General features: G+C 53.0%; 1 protein-coding gene across 2 annotated transcripts in view; it reads right to left on the bottom strand.

Annotated features, from left to right (window-relative positions):
* Positions 1-19251, bottom strand: part of CPNE5 (copine 5) — a 56983-nt gene that overhangs the window by 35405 nt on the left and 2327 nt on the right. For both annotated transcript variants that reach the window (XM_029069733.2, XM_029069734.2), the window contains exons 2-3: positions 5372-5412; positions 3210-3256 (exon numbers count right to left, since the gene is read on the bottom strand). In XM_029069733.2, the coding sequence (XP_028925566.1) occupies positions 3210-3256; positions 5372-5412 (88 nt within the window). The remainder of the gene's footprint in view (positions 1-3209; positions 3257-5371; positions 5413-19251) is intronic.

The raw sequence follows: 19251 nt of genomic DNA, 5'->3' as shown, positions 1-19251 counted from the left end.
GCCACCCAGAATCCAAATTGGGTTCATAGAGCTGGGAGAGACAACCAGGCCCCTAATTCAGCCCTCAGGGTTCGCATGGGAAAGGTAGGGAACGTGCCTGCCAACTCTGTTATTTGTACTCTCCCAAGCGCTTAATCCGGTGCTCTGCCTACAGTAAGCACTCAATAAATATCACTGACTGATTGATTGATTGAAGTCCAAGAGTCAGAGAGACCCCAGGATGGGATGCTCCTGTCTGGAAAGCAGAGTTCCAGAGCTGTTGGGGGTTGCGGAGCTGGAGGGTAAGGCTCGGAGTTCAGGTCCGGATTGGGGAGTCCAGACTCAGAAGACGGGGACTGGTGCTGGGCCTAGGTCAGCCAAGCCCCTAACCCGTCGGTGGCCCCGGTCTGGTGGTGGTGGACAAGGACTGGCCCCTTCGGACACAGGTTGGACTTGTCCGAAAGGCACAGAGAGACAGCCCTCTCCCCCTATTCAGTGTAATTTATTGATTTATATTAATGTCTGTCTCCCCCTCTAGACGGTAAACTCACTGTGGGCAGGGAACGTGTCTGTTATATTGTTTTAGGGTACTCGTCCAAGCGGTTAGTCCAGTGCTCTGCACACAGTAAGCACTCAATAAATACAGCTGACTGATGATTGAGTGAGTGACTGAATAGAGGCAGTGAAGGCTGGCAGACAGAGTTTCAGGGACAGGAGTCAGGAGACCTAGAGTCTAATCCCAGCTCTGCCACTAACCCACACTGAGTGTCATCAGGCAAGACCCCAGCCTCCCTGGGCCTCAGTTCCCTTTTTTTTTTTTAAATAGTATTCGTTAAGCATTTATTATGTGCCAGATACTGAACTAAGCACGGGGGTTTAGGCTAATCAGTTTGGATACAATCCATGTACCACATGGGCTCACAGTCTTAATCCCTATTTTACAGGTGAGATAACTGAGGCACAGACAAATTAAGTGACTTGCCCAAGGTCACATAGCAGACAAGTGGCAGAGCCAGGATTAGAACCCAGGTTCTTCTGACTTCCAGACCCATGCTCTATCCACTAGGACAAGCTGCTTCTGTGTACAATAAAGAAAATAATCTCAGGGTGTTTCCACCTCATTAGCAAGGCCGAGAGGACTCCTTTAGACTGCAAGCTCATTGTGGGAAGGGAAAGTATCTACCAACACGGTTATATGGTACTCTCCCAAGCACTCAGTACAGTGTTCTGCACACTGCGTACTCAATAAATACCACACTGATTGATCGATTGACTCCTAATTACATAAACCCAGTGTGGCATTAATTACTCTAGGTCCTTTACCTAGAAGACAGCAGAGAAGAGATTGAAAAATTGGTAGAAGAGGTTAGGTAGAGAGGGGACAGTGTCTTAATGTCTTACTAGTTCTACTGTACTCACTCGAGTCCTTATTTTAATGCTTTGAACAGAGTAGGCGCTCAATTAATGCTACTGATTGAGCAAGTGACTTTCCACCTCCCTGCCCTGCCCTGCTCTGCCAGCATCCCCCCGCCCTATTTTTTTCCTTTTTTAGTGTTATTTGTTAAGCGCTTACTACGTGCCAGACACTCTACTAGGGGCTGGATAGTTACAAGATCATCGGAATGGACACAGTCCCTGCCCTATGTGGGGTTCACAGTCTTAATCTCTATTTTACAGATGAGGTAACTGAGGCACAGGATAGTGAAGGGACATGCCCAAGGTCACACATCAGACAAGTGGCCAAACTGTTATTCCCAGGCCTATGCTCTATCCACTAGGCAATGCTGCCCTGGTCTGAGGGGGTAAGTCCCTGAGTGGATAATGCTGCATGGGTAAAATGAGCCATTGAATTCCCTTCCTAGGGTGGCCCTAGTCACCACCTCCAACCCTGAGGAGGAACCATGTCTAATCCCCACCTGTGTATTCTTTCCCAATGCTTAGTACAGTGCTCTGCACACAGTAAAGTGCTTAATGAAGGTTATTATTTCTACTACTGTTCCCGTGTTTTTTTTTTTAAACTCTGTCCTTGTAGCATTTCATCTTCCTGCCTTCTTCAGCCATTCCCAACATGGAGACGTTCTTGACATCTCTCTCTCTCTCTTTCTCTCTCTCTCTCTCCCCCCCCCGCCCCTAATCCAACCTCCCCAGAGTTGGAGGGAACCACGCTAAGCAGCGAAGCTGGAGGAAGGGGACACAGGAACTTGGGGACAGCTGGCCTGCCCTCCCTGACTCCCCGTTCTTGATTTCCAGTTATGGTTCACCCCACACCCTTCCGGCGGGTGTTAGGCAGCTCAGCCCTCACACAGTTCCTCCAAATGCTCCCCTGGAACTGCAGCTGATGGCAGTGCGCCCTCTCCCCAACCAGAGGAACCTCTGGGCAGCTCCAGATTTGGGTCATCCAACACTTTGGGCAACAGGAAGTGCTCTGAAATTGTAGCACGGATGAGGTCAGATGGGTGCAAGAAAGAATTCCCTGACTGTCTAGCAGAAAGGACGATCAGGCCAAGTTTTGGAGGCTCCCTCCTTGGAGACCTGCAGGGTGAGCCTCAAGCTCAACCTGCCCTGAGTGGTTTAGCAGCCGGGGACGAGACAGCCAGATGGGCGGATGGATGGACTGTCCCTTGAGTTCTCTCCTGTTGTGGGCTTCGGGGACCATAGCAACCATTCAGAATCACACGGCACCCTCAAATGTACAGCCTCAAAAGGAAGGCACCCACCCACTCTCCCCACATAGGCACGCACACACATACACACACGCACACAAGACCTGATCAGGGGCTCCCACTATCCTTCTCTGATCATTTGCATTCTTGCCTCCAAATTCTGGTGGTCTCCTTAGAAGCTGCAGCGTGAAAGGTCTCGGCCGGGGGCCTCCTGACTTTAGTCCTTGCCCTTTAACATATTCGTTCTTACCCCACCCCTCGCCCCCACAGCATTCAGGTACATACCCTTATCCTCGGAGGCTTCCCTTACCTGCCACTCATTTAGTCTCCCCCACTGGACTGTAAACCCCTGGAGGGCAGGGATCTTGTCTACCATCTCTATTGTATCCCTTGGTACAGAGTTCTGCACATAATCAGCGCTCAGTAGATGCCACTGAGTGGTTGACTGAGGGAGTTGAAGGGTCAGGCAGGCAGACAGACAGACAGGCAGACAGGGAGACAGACAGGGAGACAGGCGGAGACAGACAGGTTGATGCATTTTATTTGCCAAAGAAAGGGACGACATACCTCCCGCCACTGCTTGGTCTCTATCCCCTGAGTGTACAGCACACACACTGCGAAGGAAAGACAGAACAGGCAGGCGTTAATCTTCTCAACCCGTCAATGAGAGAAGAGTGGAAAAGAGAGCAGGGAGAGGAAGGAGGGGAGATTATTCCGCACTGGGGTAGGGAACCACACCCTCTGAGGATGAGCCAATGAATCTGGGAAAGGCAGGAAGGTTTGGGGTTGGCGGAGAGCAAGTGGTGAAAGTGCATTCTGGGAGGAGCCGACTGGCGGGTTCCCTTTTTTTAATGGTACTGGCTAAGTGCTTACTATGTGCCATACGCTGTACTAAGTGCTGGGATTGATCCACGATAATTAGGTTGGACACAGTTCCTGTCCCACATGGTTCTCGCAGTCTTAAGCCCCATTTTGGGAATGAGGGAACTGAGACAGAGAAGTGAAGTGACGTGCCCAAGATCACACAGCGGACAAGTGGCAGAGAGGAATTAGAACCCAGGTCTTTCCAACTCCCATGCTCTATTCGTTAGACCACACTGCTTCTCGGAGTCTGGGAGCAGAAGAACATTTTGGGGAGTCAGTCTGGGAGGAGTCCAGGAGCAGCCGCACTCCTCAGTGGGGACGGGTGGGGGCCGAGGGGGAGTCGGTTGCAGGAAACAGACGCTCCTTTCAGACTGTAGCTCCTTCTCTAGAAGGTGAGCTCACTGTAGGCGTGGCTCAGTGGAAAGAGCACGGGCTTTGGAGTCAGGGCTCATGAGTTCGAATCCCAGCTCTGCCACTTGTCGGCTGTGTGACTGTGGGCAAGTCACTTAACTTCTCTGCGCCTCAGTTCCCTCATCTGTAAAATTGGGATGAAAACTGTGAGCCCCACGTGGGACAACCTGATTCCCCTATGTCTACCCCAGCGCTTAGAACAGTGCTCGGCACATAGTAAGCGCTTAACAAATACCAACATTAGTATTAGGCAAGGAACGTGTCTACCAATTCTGGCATACTGTACTCTCCCAAGTGTCTGGTACAGTACTCTGCACACAGTAAGCTCAATAAATACGATTGATTGATATGGTTTTTAAGACTCTCTCTCCACTGACTGCCCCTTCCCCGGCTCCTCTCCAGCTCAGGCTTCCTGCTGCTCTTCCCAAAAAAACCTCCTCACCCTTGGCTCTCCTGCCTCTGGACATTCCCTTCTGCCCTTCCACTCCTCCAAGCCTCATCCCCGACACCCGTTCTCAAAGCCCTTCTAAAAACCCATCTCCTCCTCCAGGAGGCATTCCCTGATTAACCTCTGGCCACCCGGGTCATTCTATTCCCATAGCCACTTTAGCACTCATGAATCATTGAGTGACTTTATCTACTAATTTATTTATTCACTTGTGCTTGGTATTTTTAGCTATTCTTATTTTTCGTAACTATTGCAGGTTCATTGTCCTTCTGGCCCTCTTGCCTCCCCTCTGGCAGGCCACAGTGGACTGTAAGCGCCTCAGAGGCAGGGACTGGGTCTTTTTCTTCTACTTTGAAGTCCCCAGCACCGTTCCCGGTGCTCTGCACCAGGCAAGTGTTCGATAAATACAGATGATGGAGTCCGTGGGCAGATCCAGTCTCTGGGAGAGTTTGGGGGAAGGAGTGTAAAGAGAGTCTTGGGCTGGGGGCTTTAATCTCGGAACTCTAATCAACCCATCAGATTGAGCCAGTTGCTGGATGGGATTCTGATAGGAGGAACCGGGATGGGGGTGTTGGGGGCGCTGGCCCTGGGGACAGACTAATGACCATATTTGGGATCGAGAATTGAAGCAGATAGGGAGCAGTCATCGTCTGTGGGCCAGGGACTTGGAGTGACGAAAAGGACTCCGGAAAGGATCACCTGATCTGAGAGCTGGAGTGGGGCGTGGACTGGAGGAGGGGGTTCACCCTGGCAACCCCTCAATGTTTGCTCAGGATTCAGGACCCCTGAGTTCCATCTCTGGCGTCGCCCCTCTACCTCCAAGGATGACCCCAGAGAGGGTCCCCCAGACTCTCGGTGTATCCTCAACCAAAGGAGCCTCTGGGTCTAGGGGAGGTTGTCAGAAAGTCCTTCTCTGGGGAGAATTAGGAGGGGTCCTCCTGGGGACTGTCTGGGCCCAAGACAAAACCCAAACAATACTGAGCGACCGAGTCCAGGGGACACTTACGTGGGTCCGACTTGGAGAACGTGTCTTTATCCAGCAGGTTCCTGCAGGGAAGAGAGGACAGGATATTGGAATAACATCAAGGGTTGGGCCCGGGGCAGATTTGGGTGCCTTGGGATCCGAATGGGGTGAGGGAGGGGATGTCACCGCCTATCACAGTCCTGTCACTGACCCTCCCACCGGTCATTTTGCCATGGTATAATGGATAGAACACAGGCCCGGGAGTCAGAAGGTCATGGATTCTAATCCTGCCTCAGCCTTGTGTCTGCTGTGTGACCTTGGGCAAGTTACTTCACTTCTCTGTGCCTCAGTTACCTCATTTGTAAAATGGGGGTTGAGACTGTGAGCCCCACGTGGGACAGGTACTGCATCCAATCCAGTTTACTTGAATCTACCCCAGCAATTAGGACAGTTCTTGGCACAGAGTAAGCACTTAACAAATACCAAAACTATTATCACTGTTATTATTATCATTTCTAAGAGTACAGGCTGCCTTTCTAGATGTTTGGGGGAGCCTGTGTGTCTTAGGTTCACACACTCCCCTCCCTCGACTCCACATAGGCACCTGGAGGTTCCAAATCACAGGAGATTGAGATGAAATCAACCCCTAAAGGAAGCCACAACCCATGAACTCAGGAGCCAAAAAAAAAAAATTAGAGCCTGCATTGTGTAGTACAGGGTTAATAATAATAATGTTGGTATTTGTTAAGCGCTTACTATGTGCCGAGCACTGTTCTAAGCGCTGGGGTAGACAGAGGGGAATCAGGATGTCCCACGTGGGGCTCACAGTCTTAATCCCCATTTTACAGATGAGGTAACTGAGGCACAGAGAAGTTAAGTGACTTGCCCACGGTCACACAGCTGACAGGTGGCAGAGCTGGGATTCGAACTCATGACCTCTGCCTCCAAAGCCCATGCTCTTTCCACTGAGCCACGCAGGGTTCTGCTCCCGGGTCCTCCACTAACCTGCTGAGGACTTTCTCACTACTCCCTTAACCTCCCCGAGCCTCAGTTTCAATGGGGATAATGATCCCTGCCTTTCCCTAAAATCTCATGGATGTCAAGAGGATAAAATGAAATCATTCGTTTGAAAGTGCTCTGGAAAAAATAAGAAAATGCCATGGAAATCTGAGGTGTGGTAATAAATCAAGCAGCAGAGTGAGAAAGAAACCCATTTAACCCCACCGATCTAATCCCCTTATGCTTGGTTTTCCTGAAACTGCCCCGCACTGAGGTAACCCCCAGCCTTGTGTTTTTCAAACAGTCAACTCACTTGAAATGGAAAGTCATCTGGTCGTCTTTCCGAACTCGGATGCTCTACCCCTCACTGCCCCAGCTCTGGATCGTTCCTCACACCCGCTCTCCTTCTGACCCCCAATGCCTTCTTGTAGCCTCGCCCTTTGCCCTCCCTCTTTCGCCTCCAAACTTCACCTTTTGCTTAGAAAACCCTCCCCCTCTTCTCCTTTATATTCCATGGCCACTTCCTCCTCCGGGAAGCTTTCCCGCGTTATCCCGAGCTGGCATAAGTAAGCTCCTGGAGGACTGATAGTTATTATCTGATAGACGGTGGCACGGGCCTGAGAGTCAGAGGACCTGGGTCCTAATTCCAACTCTGCCAGGGAATGTGCCTACCAATTCCGCTATATTGTACTCTCCCAAGCGCCTAGTACAGTTCTCTGCATACTGTAAATGCTCGGTTAATACAATTGATTGATTGCCGCTTACCTGCTTTGCCATCTTGGGCAAGTCATTTAACTGCTCTGTGCCTCAGTTCCCTCATCCGCAACTGGGGATTCGATACCTGTTCTACCTCCTACTAAGGCTGTGAGCCCAGTACGCTGCTTGGCAAATAGTAAGCACTAACAAATACCACATATCGTTATTATTATTGCCAATAATAATAATAATAATCAGTGGTATCAATGAAGTCCCTGATATGTGTACTTAAGTGCTTGGGAGTAGACAATGGAGACGCACCAATTTCATGATCGTTCAACATGAAAACGCCTCCATGGAGAACCTCCTCACGCTATCCCTTCTCTCCCTGCCGAGGCCACACGACACATGACCCTGGCAAGTCATTTAACTTCTCGGAGCCTCAGTTTCCTCATCTGTAAAATGGAGATTAAATATCTGCTCTCCATCCCCTTTAAATTGTGAACCCCTTTTGGGTCAGGGACTGCATCTTAACCGATTGTTTTATATCTACCCCAGTGCTTAGCACAGTCCCTGGTACATGGTAGTGCTCGACAACCACCACAATTATGGCTATTACTGTTGTCGTTATTATCATCTCACTGATGAGGAACCTCAGATGGCCATTCCCAAATCCACGATATACTTGCCCCGTCCTCTCTCCCTCCACTGCGACCCCCACTGTGCTGGACAAAGACCCCGGATTCCCCACGACCCCTCCCCCCCGACGTCCCCCTGCCTTCCCCCTGTCGTCTGGGGACACGTCCCTTCCCCGCCTGCCTTGGGACTCTGCCATATTTCATTTACTGCAGCGGTGGCTCCGAGTACTAGCCGCAAATGTGTTTCCCAAGAGAAAGGAGAGAGTCCTTTGTGCTCTTCTTCTCCACTCCCAGCTGTGGGGCTCTGGGTACCTCTAGCATGCCAATCAGGCCACTGTGGGCCATCCCACCCCCACCCTATGAGGAAGGTTCTGTCTCTCCCAAGAGCCAGTGGCAGCACAGAGCCTTTCCCAGTGCCTTTCCCCTCCTCTTCCCACCAAAACCTAGCACTCTTCAGGATTAGCCAAACACCCTCCCCGAGCTAGCTGTCACCACCCCGGGTGAGTCGTCCCCCGCCAGGTTAGGCATCGCCATCTCAGGCTAGCTATCGCTGACTCGGGTTAGCCATCCCGATCCTCGGTAACAGATAACTGTCTCAGAAGAGCTGTCACTGTCCTGTGCTAGCTGTCAGTGTCTGAGTTAATCGTCACTACCTTGGGTTAGCCGTCACTGTCCCTGGCTAGCTGAAATTGTCTGGATCAGCCAGCCCCAATCCGAGTTAGCTATCACTGTCCCGGATTAGCCATCACCGCTGTCACTGCCTGGGTTAGCTGTCCCCAGCCTGAAATAGGCATCGCTGTCCTGGGCTAGCTGAAATTGTCTGAGTCAGCCATCCCCCTCCCGAGTTAGCCATCACCACACAGGGCTAGCCACCCCTGTCTGGGTTAGCTGCGCCCATCCTGAGTTAGCCATCACCAGCCCAGCTCAGCCGTTACCGTCTGGGTTAACTGTCCCTGTCCCGGGTTAGCCCCAGTGGGCTCCAGGTGGATCTCCTCCAGATTCCCGATCCTTCCCCAAGGTCCCCGGCTCCCCGCTTCGGGGAAAGAGGAGAAGGCTCCTGCCTGGCCCCCTGACAGCCTCCTCTCCCTCCTCTTAGTACAGCGGCTCCCCCGTGCCACATCCAGCTGCAAAAATAATAACCTGCAATTTGCCGGACGTGAGACAATTGCTAGAGAGCAAGAACGAGCGAGAGAGAACACAGCATTCTCTGCGGGGCCGAGGCACGAGGGCCGGCTGCCCCGGGCCCGGGGCAAAGGGGCAGCGGGGGTGACCGCTCATTCCCTAGCAGCTGCAGGTTGTGATCTGATCCTGCTCAGCAGCCAACCCAGCAACCCTAGGGAACTACCAAAACAGGAGGTTCAGGAGGCCTGGTCCCCAGGGCTACAATCCATCCCTTCCTGGAAGCCAGTCCAGGATGGGAAGAGTCCAGCCTGGGCCCTCCTCATCCTCAAGTGGAGACCCCAGCCCAGCTGGCCAGCCCCGGAAAGATCCCTGAGAAGCAGGTCCCCGAGAAGCAGTGTGGCTTAGTGGAAAGAGCACCGGCTTGGGAGTCGGAGGACGTGGCTCCTACTCCCGGCTCCGCCGATTGTCTGCTGTGTGACTTCGGGCAAGCACTTAACTTCTCTGTGCCACAATTACCTCATCTGTAAAATGGGGATTAAGTCTGTGAGCCCCACGTGGGACAACCTGATTACCTTGTGTCTAACCCAGTGCTTAGAACAGGTCTTGACAGTTAGTAAGCACTTAACCAACCATAATAATAATTATTATTATTAGATTATTATTATTATCCCTGAAATTGGCTCAGGCTTCAGAGATCGCTCCAGAGCGGGTCCTCATGCAACTCTGGGTCTCGTCTTCCCTATAGATGGCTCCCTCCAATCCATTCTTCCCCTCTCTATTTCCCCTCTGACACTTGGATCAGAAAAAGCAGGGTCTCAGCTCTGGCCCCGACTCAGTCCTTCCTCCTGGGACAAGTCACTACTCTGCACACTGGGAGACATAATGGGTGGAGACAGGTTGCAGGTCCTGCCTCCCCCTGGGACCGGGCTGGAATGGAGGGGAAGTAGAGAATCACAGTGAATGCTTTGCCTCCAACATCTATCTTCGAGGAGCTCTAAGAGGAAATTTTTTCTGGCAAAATGAATTTTTTTTAAAAAAGGGAAAATCTGAAGCGCTCAACAGAAAGGCTTGATCATGCCCCAGTTGTTCTGTCAGTCAAGAGGCAAGGCAGAGCCGCAGTTCTGGAGGAGCAGGGGGTGGTCTGTCTCTCTCCTCAGGCCTCTCTCTCTCTCTCTCCCACCCACAGGGCCGGATTCTGAAGGAGCAGGAATGGGAGGTATGCAGAGGGGGCAGGAGACCCTCTGAGCATAAAGGCACTTTTTAATCTGAAATCCGAGGGTCTTCTGACTGGAAGGGGCTTTGGGGAAGCAGGGAGACTGTCCTTTGACTCTCTCCCATAGCCCATGAGATCAACCTGGAGTCCCTGGAGAGCTGTTAAGGAATCCCAGGCTTTCCCAGGCTGGCTGTCAGGGATTAAAGCCTGGAAGAAGAATGTTTCTCTTCTCTTGCTCATTCAACTTGCTTTTCATTATTGCCACCCCACCAAAACTGATTCAGTTTCTGGGATCCCCAAGTCCCCCAGGGTATCCTGGTCCCTTCCTCCTCTTCCTCTTCTTCCTCCTCCTTTCTGCTTCCTCTCCCTTCTGTTGGGGAATGAGGGCAGTATGGAGGAAAGGATTTGTACTTTAACACTATGACTGTGCTCCTACATCTTGGATGTCAAACACACATACACCCCCCCACACACATACACACATGCACGCAGTGATACTGGAAGTCACCTAATTAATAATGATAGTGATTATAATAATAAATTATTCAGCACTTGCCATGTGCTAAGCACTGGAATATTCAGATCAGACATGGTCCCCCTCCTACAAGGGGCTGGCAATCTAACTGGTCAGAAGAGATGATAACATCCCCATTTTACTGATGAGGAAATTGAGGCACAGATGGGTTAAGTGACTCGCCCAGAGTTCCCCAGCAGGCCAGCGGCAGAGTTGGGGTAAGAGCCACAGCCGCCTAACTCCCAGGCTCGAGCTCTTCCCTCTAGGCCACGATTCTGCCACCTCACCCACGTTTCATGTCTGCCCACGCCCAGCTCCCAGCAGAGCGGCGGAGGCCTATGGGGGATTCGTTTCAGCTTCTGGCTACTGGGGTGTGGTTCGGCACCACGCGGAAAGGGCTGAATCGGTGGGGGGGACACTGCATCTCCCTAATGGGACAAGCACCAGCCATTCCCACCAAGGGGCCGGGATATCTGCAGCCTGGAACCCTGAAATTGAACTGTAAGCTCCTGGAGCGCTGAAATGGAGCCTTGCCTTTGTTGGGGACCCCTGAGCCCGACCCCAGCTTGACTGACGTGGAGCCTGGACCCGACCGGGAACCTCTTTCTCTTTTCAGTTGGAACAAGCCGACCTGGCTGGATGACAGTCCTGAGGAGAAGAAGTGGAAGGGGTGAAGGGAACTACTGGAGGATGGAGGGTCCAGGGAGGAGAGGAGGAAGGGGTGGAGGGAGCTGCCGGAAGATGGAGGGTATGTAGAAGAGAAGGGGTGGAGGGACCTGCTGGAGGCTGGAGGGTCTGGGGAGGAGGAAGGGGTGGGGAGGAGGGAGCTGCTGGTGACAGGGGTCGGAGGACAGAGGGTCCAAGGAGGGGAAGGAGAAGGGGAAGAGGGAGTTGCTGTGGGGGGAGAGAGACAGAGGGTCCAGGGAAGATATGGGTTAAGGGGGACACAGGACTCAGGGAAGAGAAGGAGAAGGAGTGGGAAGGGGAAGCAGCATAGCTTAGTGAAGAGAGCAAGGGCCTGGGAGTCAGAAGGACCTGTGTTCTAATTCTGGCTCTGCTGTGCGATCTTGGGCAAGTCACTTAGCTTCTCTATGCCTCAGTTCCCTCATCTGTAAAATGGGGATTTGGACTCTGTCCAACCTGATTCTCTTGTATCTACCCCACACTTAGTACAGTGCGTGGCACACAGTAAGCGCTTAACAAAAACCAAAAAAAGGGGGTGGGGGTGGAGGAAGTTGCTGAGGAGCCACAGAATCTAGAAAGGAGAAGGGAGAGGGTAGAGGAGCTTTCAGCGGCCAGAGGATCGAAGAAAGGAACAGGTAAAGGGGGTGGAGGGAATTGAATGATAATAATAGAAATGATGGTATTTGTTAAGCCTTTACTATGTGCCAGACACTGTAAAATAAAAAAAAAATGTGGTATTTGTTAAGCGCTTACTATGTGCAAAGCACTGTTCTAAGCTCTGGGGGATGCAAGGTGAACAGGTTGTCCCACGTGGGGCTCACAGTTTTAATCCCCATTTGACAGATAAGGTAACTGAGGCACAGAGAAGTTAAGTGACTTGCCCAAGGTCACACAGCTAACAGCAGAGCCGGGATTAGAACCCGTGACCTCTGACTCCCAAGCCCGTGCTCTTTCCACTGAGCCACGCTGCTTCTGTACTTAGCACTGGGGTGGATACAAGCAAATCGAGTTGGACACAGTCCTTATCCCACAAAGGACTCACAGTCTTCATCCCCATTTTACAGATAAGGTAATTGAGGCTCAGACAAATGAAGTGGTTTGCCCAAGACCACACAGCAGACAAGCGGCAGAGCAGAGATTAGAACCCATGACTTTCTGACTCCCAGGCCTGTGCTCTAGCCACTACGCCATACTGCTCCTCACAGCAGGAGATCCAGGAAGGAGCAGGGTAAGGGGATGGAGGGAGCTGCAGGTGAGGGAGGTGTATTGCTTTGAATTTTCATTCATTCATTCAATCATATATATTGAGCGTTTACTGTGCGCAGAACACTGTATTAAGCGCTTGGGAACAGTAAGCAGACACATTCCCTGTCCAACTGCCCCTGGCCCCAGTCCAATCCCACTGGCTTGCTGGTAGGTGGAGGGCAGGGCAGCTTCGCCTCAGGAACTGCAGGAAAAGAGTCGAATCTTGTCCAAAACTCAAAGACTCTGCCCCGGGGGAGAGCAGCAACAGCAACAACCGCAGCCCCAGCAGTTTTGTTCACATGAAAAAAAATCAATCCGGCTCCGAGAGGGTCAGAAACAGAGGTCAGTGGGGCTCCTCTGCTCGGCAGTTAGGGGACCACTACATGGTAACACAAGAGCTGTCTCCCCCGCCCCCCCCCCATAACACAAAAGCACACGCACACACCACACTTGCGCACCAATCAATCAATCAATACTATGTAATGAGCCCCTACTGTGTGCTGAACCCCTACTGTGTGCTGAATTCTGAAGTGAGCACTTGGGAGAGTACAGTAGTAAGTAGACACCGGGACGATTACACAAAGTGCTCACGAAACTACCCAAGCACCTCCTCACACACATTTATGGGTGTTCACCATTTTGCACAAACTCATTCCCACACACACACGCACGCACGCACAGACACATGCACACACATTCACATGCTCAGATGCTCAAGGACAGTCAGACTAGGGGAAATGGGCTATCTGTTGCCGAATTGTACTTTCCAAGCGCTTAGTACACAGTAAGTGCTCAATAAATACGATTGAATGAATAAATGAATAGTGGAAATAGAACTACAGAGGGTCTCTCCAAGAATAATAATTGTAGTATTTGTTAAGCACTTCCTATGTGCCAAGCACTGTTCTAAGTGCTGAGCTGGATGCAAGCGAATCGGGTTGGACACAGTTCCTGTCCTACATGGGGCTTCCAATCTTAATCCCCATTTTACAGACGAGGGAACGGAGGTGCAGACAAGTTAGGTGGCTTGCCCAAGGTCACGCAGCAGACACGTGGTGGAGCCGGGATTAGAACCCAGATCCTTCTGACTCCCAGGCCCGTGTTCTATCCACTAGGCCGTGCTGCTTCTCCATAAAGTCCGTTCCCAGGGGGTTTCCCTTCACCAACTCCTGCACCCCAAGCTTATGCTCCCTCCCTGCCCGTGGCCTGAGGTGAGCCGTCACCACCAGCCTATGCCCGACCCTCTCTCCCCAGTGGGCACAGAGCGGGAGTGCGGGACGAGCGCAGAGAACAAGTCACATCTGCATTCCGCTCTACACTCCGCAGGCTGCAAACGGGGCAGGATAGGCTGATGCAGTGCCCTTTTCTCTGCCTTGCCAGCTCTGCCCACGGTAGGAATGGCTGGGAGCAGAAGCAGCCAAAGAGTGAAGGAAGAAAGAACACATCCAGGAGGTGGTCCCTACTCTAGACCGTAAGCTCATTGTGGGCAGGAAACATGTCTGCCAACTGTGCTTAGTACAGTGCTCTGCACACAGTAAGTGCTAGGGAGTACCACTGATTGATCGACGGGAGCTTGAAGAAATCGGATGCCATGTGATCGTGGCAAAAAAATGTTAAACAGGGGACCCACCCCAGCTCCAGCTGCACGGCCTCCATGCCGGCTGTGGTTGGGGCGAGAGGTGGACATGCTTCGAGAGGTTTTTGTTTGTCTTTTTGGAGTTTGGGGGGCATGCAGGGAGGGAGGGAACAAGAAAGGGGTGAGGAAAAAGTGGAACTAGAGAGGGCAAAGGGGTACAGTCTGGCCACAGGCTGGGGGAGCCCCCAGATTCAGTTCTTTGTGGGCAGGGAATGAGTCTGTTATATTGTTATATCGTACTCTCCCAAGAGCTTAGTACAGTGCTCCGCACATAGTAAGTGCTCAGTAGATACGATTGACTGGCTAATCAGTGGTATTTATGGAGTGCTCACTGTGTGCAGAGCACTGTACTAAGAACTTGGGAGAGTACAATACAGTGTGATCCCTGCCCTCAAGGAACTTAGAGTTTAGAAAGGGAGACGGACATTGAAGTTGATTATGAATAGGGGAGGGGAAGTTGCCAGCCCCCTCCAGCTACCACGCGGGATCCTGAACCAGAGCTGGTCTTGTCTGTCACAGCAGGAAGAGCTGAGCCAGAAGGAATATGAGGGGTGAGAGGAGGCAGGGGAGAAGGAAGAGGGGGAGGAGGCAGAAGAAGAGGAGGCTGGAGGGGAAGGAAAAGGAGGAGGTGGTGGAGGAGCAGGAGAAGAGGTAGGAGGAGAAAGGAGGAGGAACGGGAAGAAGAGGAAGGAGAAGGAGGTTGGAGGAGGAAAAGGAAGAGATGGTGAGAAGGAAGAACTGGAAGAGGAGGAAAGAAAAGAAGGATGGAGGAGGGGAGGAGCAGAAGAAGGAGGTAGGAGGAGAAAAGAGGAAGAACAGAAGGAGGAAGAAGGAGAGAAGAAGGTGGAGCAGGAGCAGGAGGAAGTAAAGGAGGAGGTGAAGGAGGTGGTGGAGGAGGTCCAGAGAAAGAGGAAGGAAAAGGAGGAGGAAAAACAGCAACAGCAGCAATTCTGGGCACCAGGCGGGAAGCCCAGGGTCCCTGGTGCCTTCTTCCCTAGACTAAGGGGCTCCTCCCAAGCCTAGCCCCTCGACCCAATACCTGTCCCTATGCCCCTGCCCATACAGAACCGCCAGGAATACAGATTTGGACTGGGGCCAAGGACGGCATGAGCGAGAGTTCCAACAAAAGTGGGAAAGTGCTGATTTAGTGTCTGGGTCTAACTTAAATCCTTCCTGCTGTAGTGGGCTGAAGAGGCCTAAAAAGTGAATTAACCCCCTCCCTACCCCCTCAGCCAATTTCTCCACCACTATCATCAGAATCAGTACGGTCTAGTGGTTAGAACAGGAGCCTGGGAGTTGGAAGGTCATGGGTTCTAATCTCAGCTCCGCCATCTGTCTGCTGGGTGAACTTGGGTAAGTCACTTCACTTCTCTGGACCTCAGTTACCTCATCTATCAAATGGGGATTGAGACTGTGAGCCCAGGACTCTGTCGAACCTGATTAACTTGTACCCACCCCAACGCTTAGAACAGTGCTTGGCAAGCTTACAGTCTAGAGGGGAAGGCATACATTAGTGTAAATAAATCATTTATAATATAAAAATTTAAGGATCTGTACATAGATGCTGTGGGGTTGAGGTGAGGTGAGGTGAAATCAAAAGCCCAAAGACCACAGATCCAACTGCACAGATGACGCGGAAGGGAGAGGGAGCCGAGGAAAAGAGGGCTTAATTGGGGAATTCGCTTGGAAGAGAAGCGATCTTAATAATGCTTTGTTGATGGGGAGAGTGCTGGTCAGGTATATATGAGGGGGAGGGCGTTCCAGGCTAGGAGGAGGAGGATGTGGGACAGGGGTCACGACCCCTGATAGATAGACCCCAAGATAGATGAGATCCAGCCACTCCTTCAGCCCAGACTCTTCTTCCCGGATGCCTCCTCTCCCCCCCGGTTCCCTGCCCTTCACCTTCTTGGCAGGCAGAAATAGATGCCCCCAGGGGGAAAAAAAAGCCACCCTTCCTCTTCCTGCCCCCAACCCCAGCCCCCTGCCCCTCTCTCCCTCCTGAGTTTCGGACCATCCCCGCCCTTCCTGCTATCTGCTCTCTCCTCCGACCTCCGGCCCCTGGGAGGCCCAGAGTGGGACGGGGGAGGCGTGGGTGCCAGGAGTCCTCCTTCCCCATCCCCTGAGCCAGACCCGACCCCAAGGAGATGGTCTGGAGTTCTACCCCGGGGAAGGGGCCCGTGAGGGTGCCAGTATCTACAGATAAACTCCCAGGAATCCTCCCAGACGGTGCTGCGGCGGCGGCGGCGGCTGCGGAGGGCAAAAATAACAGTTTGGAGGAGGACTGTTCGCCCGAGGCAGAATACGCCGCGACTGCTCCAACGCCCCAGCCCCACGGCCGGCTGGGCTGTCCCCTGAGGGCCGGACTCCCTGCTATGATGCCCCAGCCCAGTGGGCCCCTGGGCTCTCCCCAGGGGACCGGACTGGGCCAAGGCCTGAGGCATTCCCCCTCCTTCCCTCAGCCCTCCAGTCCACCCCTATCCCCAACCCACGACTGTTTTCAACCTTACTCTGCCAAGGGCAGTGGCCAATTCAACAGGTAGATGGGGGCATCACTGTGCCTCCTGTCTGTTCCTCCACGTTTCCCCCATCCCCCATCTATCGGATTCCCGCCCTTTCCGGTCTGTCTGGGGTCCCGGGGGCCCTCTCGACCTGCAGCCCGCTCCCTCCCCTGGTCCCCAACCTTTGACCAGTTCCCAGGCTCAGAAGGCCAATTTCTCTGGGTGCCCCCAGCCCGACGGGCACCCAGAGGAGGGGTTGGTCAGATGCAGGAGGAGACGGGCATGGGCACTAGCGGGTGGGAGGCCTGTGAATCGGAGCTGCCGCCCACAAGCTCAGGGTCCAGCCTGGGGCAAGCCAACATGAGGCGTCAGATCCCGAGGGAGCCCTGACAGCTTCCCCTCTTCTTCTCTCGATGGCTTCTTTCCCGGTCTCGCCACTTTCCCACTCTTCTGGAGCATCACCGCCCCCTCGACACATAGCCAGAAATGCACAGAAACACACAAACACACCCCACCCACCCCCCAAATAGAACTTTCTCTTCTCTACCACCAAGGCGCCTCCCCCCACGCTCTGATCACAGGCTGGGGAGGGGCTGGGGAAGGAGGGAGAGATCTGAGCCACTTGTCTACCTAACAGTAACGGGGCTACCTGTTCAGTGCTTACTATGTGCCGAACACTGTTCTAAGCACTAGGGTCGATATACGATGATCAGGTCAAATGAAGTCCCTGTCCCACATGGGACGGACCGTGAACTCGTCTCTAGACCGTGAGCTCGTCGTGGGTGGGAACGTGTCTCTCTGATGATATATTGTACTCTCCCAAGCGCTTAGTACAGTGCTTTGCCCACAGTAAACGCTCGATACGTACGATTGAATGAATGGGGCTCCGGGTCTAAATAGGAGGGAGAACGGGCATTGGATCCTGGTGAGGAAACTGAGGCCCAGAGAAGTGAAGTGACTTGCCCAAAGTCACACAGCAGGCAAGTGGCGGAGCTGGGATTAGAAAGAACCCAGGTGCCCTGCCTCCCAGCGCCATGCTCTTTCCTCTAGGCTTCGTTGTTTCTCAAGCCAGTCCATCAAGCCGCAGGCTTCCTCCCTCTCGGACCGCCTCCGCTTCCTCTGGACGTTGCCGGCTTGTGCTCGGTGGTCCTTCACAGGGGGCAACTGGACGACAAGGTGACCATGCGGCTGACCCTGCAGCCCCCCGCATCCAGCCCCACCTTGCTTCACCTCTCCAACCTCCCCAGCGATGGATATGCCTCAAAGAGATCTTCTTTCAGACTCCCCATTGCCGATGATGGGGGCTCATCTCACAGGGGGCTCGTCAAGGGAAAGGAAGTTTACTGAGGACTTGTCTCCAGGCCTCCAGACCCCCACCCTGGAACCCCTGAATTAGGATCCCTCCTCCAAATGGCGATGCTGGAGAATCCCACCCCCTCCAGCTGGTTCTCTGTGTTCCAGAACTCCTCTCTGTTGCTAGAGTAGGAGGAATATTTATTGAGTGCCCACTTTTTTAAATCAAATTTTTAAGTGTTTACTCTATGCCAGACACCGTACTAAGCGCTGGGGTAGATACAGGCTAACCAGGTTGGACACAGTCCCTGTCCCATGTGGGGCTCACGGCCCCTATCCCCATTTTACAGAGGAGGTAACTAGGGCCCAGAGAAGTGAAGTGACTTGCCCGAGGTCACACATCAGACAAGTGGCAGAGGCAGGATTAGAATCCAGGTCCTTCTGACTCCCAGGCCTGTGCCCCAGCCATTAGGCCACACTGCCTCTCACTTAGCACCATGCACCGTTCTAGGCACTTGGGAAGTCCAGAATGAAGAAGCGATATGTTCCCTGCCCATAAGGAGCTCCCACTCTGAGTGGGGAGACCAACACAAAAATTTTCCCAACTGGAGTCAGGGCCTTCCAGAACGCTCTGGCCCCTTGGTAGTGGAAAGTCCCCACTCTGCCCCTTTTCTCGAGCACACCCTGCTGCAACAGGCTCAGAGCGGGAAGCTCTTCCCGAAACCGGCTGTGGTTTTCTGACCCGGATTTCTGCTTGGGTCTGAGCTGAACCTGAGGATCATAGGCGATGGCATTTCTGGGGCATCGCAGAGTTCGGTCCCCGGCAGCGGCAGCACGATGCTCAGAGGAGCAGGGCGGTGCTTGTGCCTCCCCAAAGACATCCCCCCACCCCCCCCCTTCTCCCCGCAGGGTGTGACCGCACCAACTTTTATCTGCTCGTAATCCATAAATCTCCTATTGCCCATTAACCCACCTTGAGTCCTGTTAACCTACCTCCCTCGGCACCGCATCCTTCCCGGCCACCCCACCTACAAATGCCTCCTCAAAGACGGTTTCTACCGAGAAACCGTCCCCGAAATTCCTTCACTGCTGCCTTATCCCAGACGCAGAAGAAAGAAAGAGCGAGAGGGAGTGAGAGTGATGAGACAGAGACAGAGAAGAGGAAGAGGAGAAAAAGAGGGAGGGAAAGGGCTGGAAGGCCGGGAGGGAGGAGAGAGAATGGGAATAGTGGGGAAGGGGAGGGAGGAAAGAGAAAAGGAGAAGAGAGGAAGGGAGGGGAGGGGAGGTGAAAGGAAGAGAAAGGAGCGTGGCCTCTTACAGCAGTGGGGGTTCTCAGCTTTGTTCTCCGGCTCAGGCACCCACACCCACACCTCAGCAATTTTCC

The sequence above is a fragment of the Ornithorhynchus anatinus genome, chromosome 7 (assembly GCF_004115215.2).
Source record: "Ornithorhynchus anatinus isolate Pmale09 chromosome 7, mOrnAna1.pri.v4, whole genome shotgun sequence".
NCBI classification, from domain to species: Eukaryota; Metazoa; Chordata; class Mammalia; order Monotremata; family Ornithorhynchidae; genus Ornithorhynchus; species Ornithorhynchus anatinus.
This window is presented reverse-complemented; position numbering and strand designations above follow the sequence as displayed.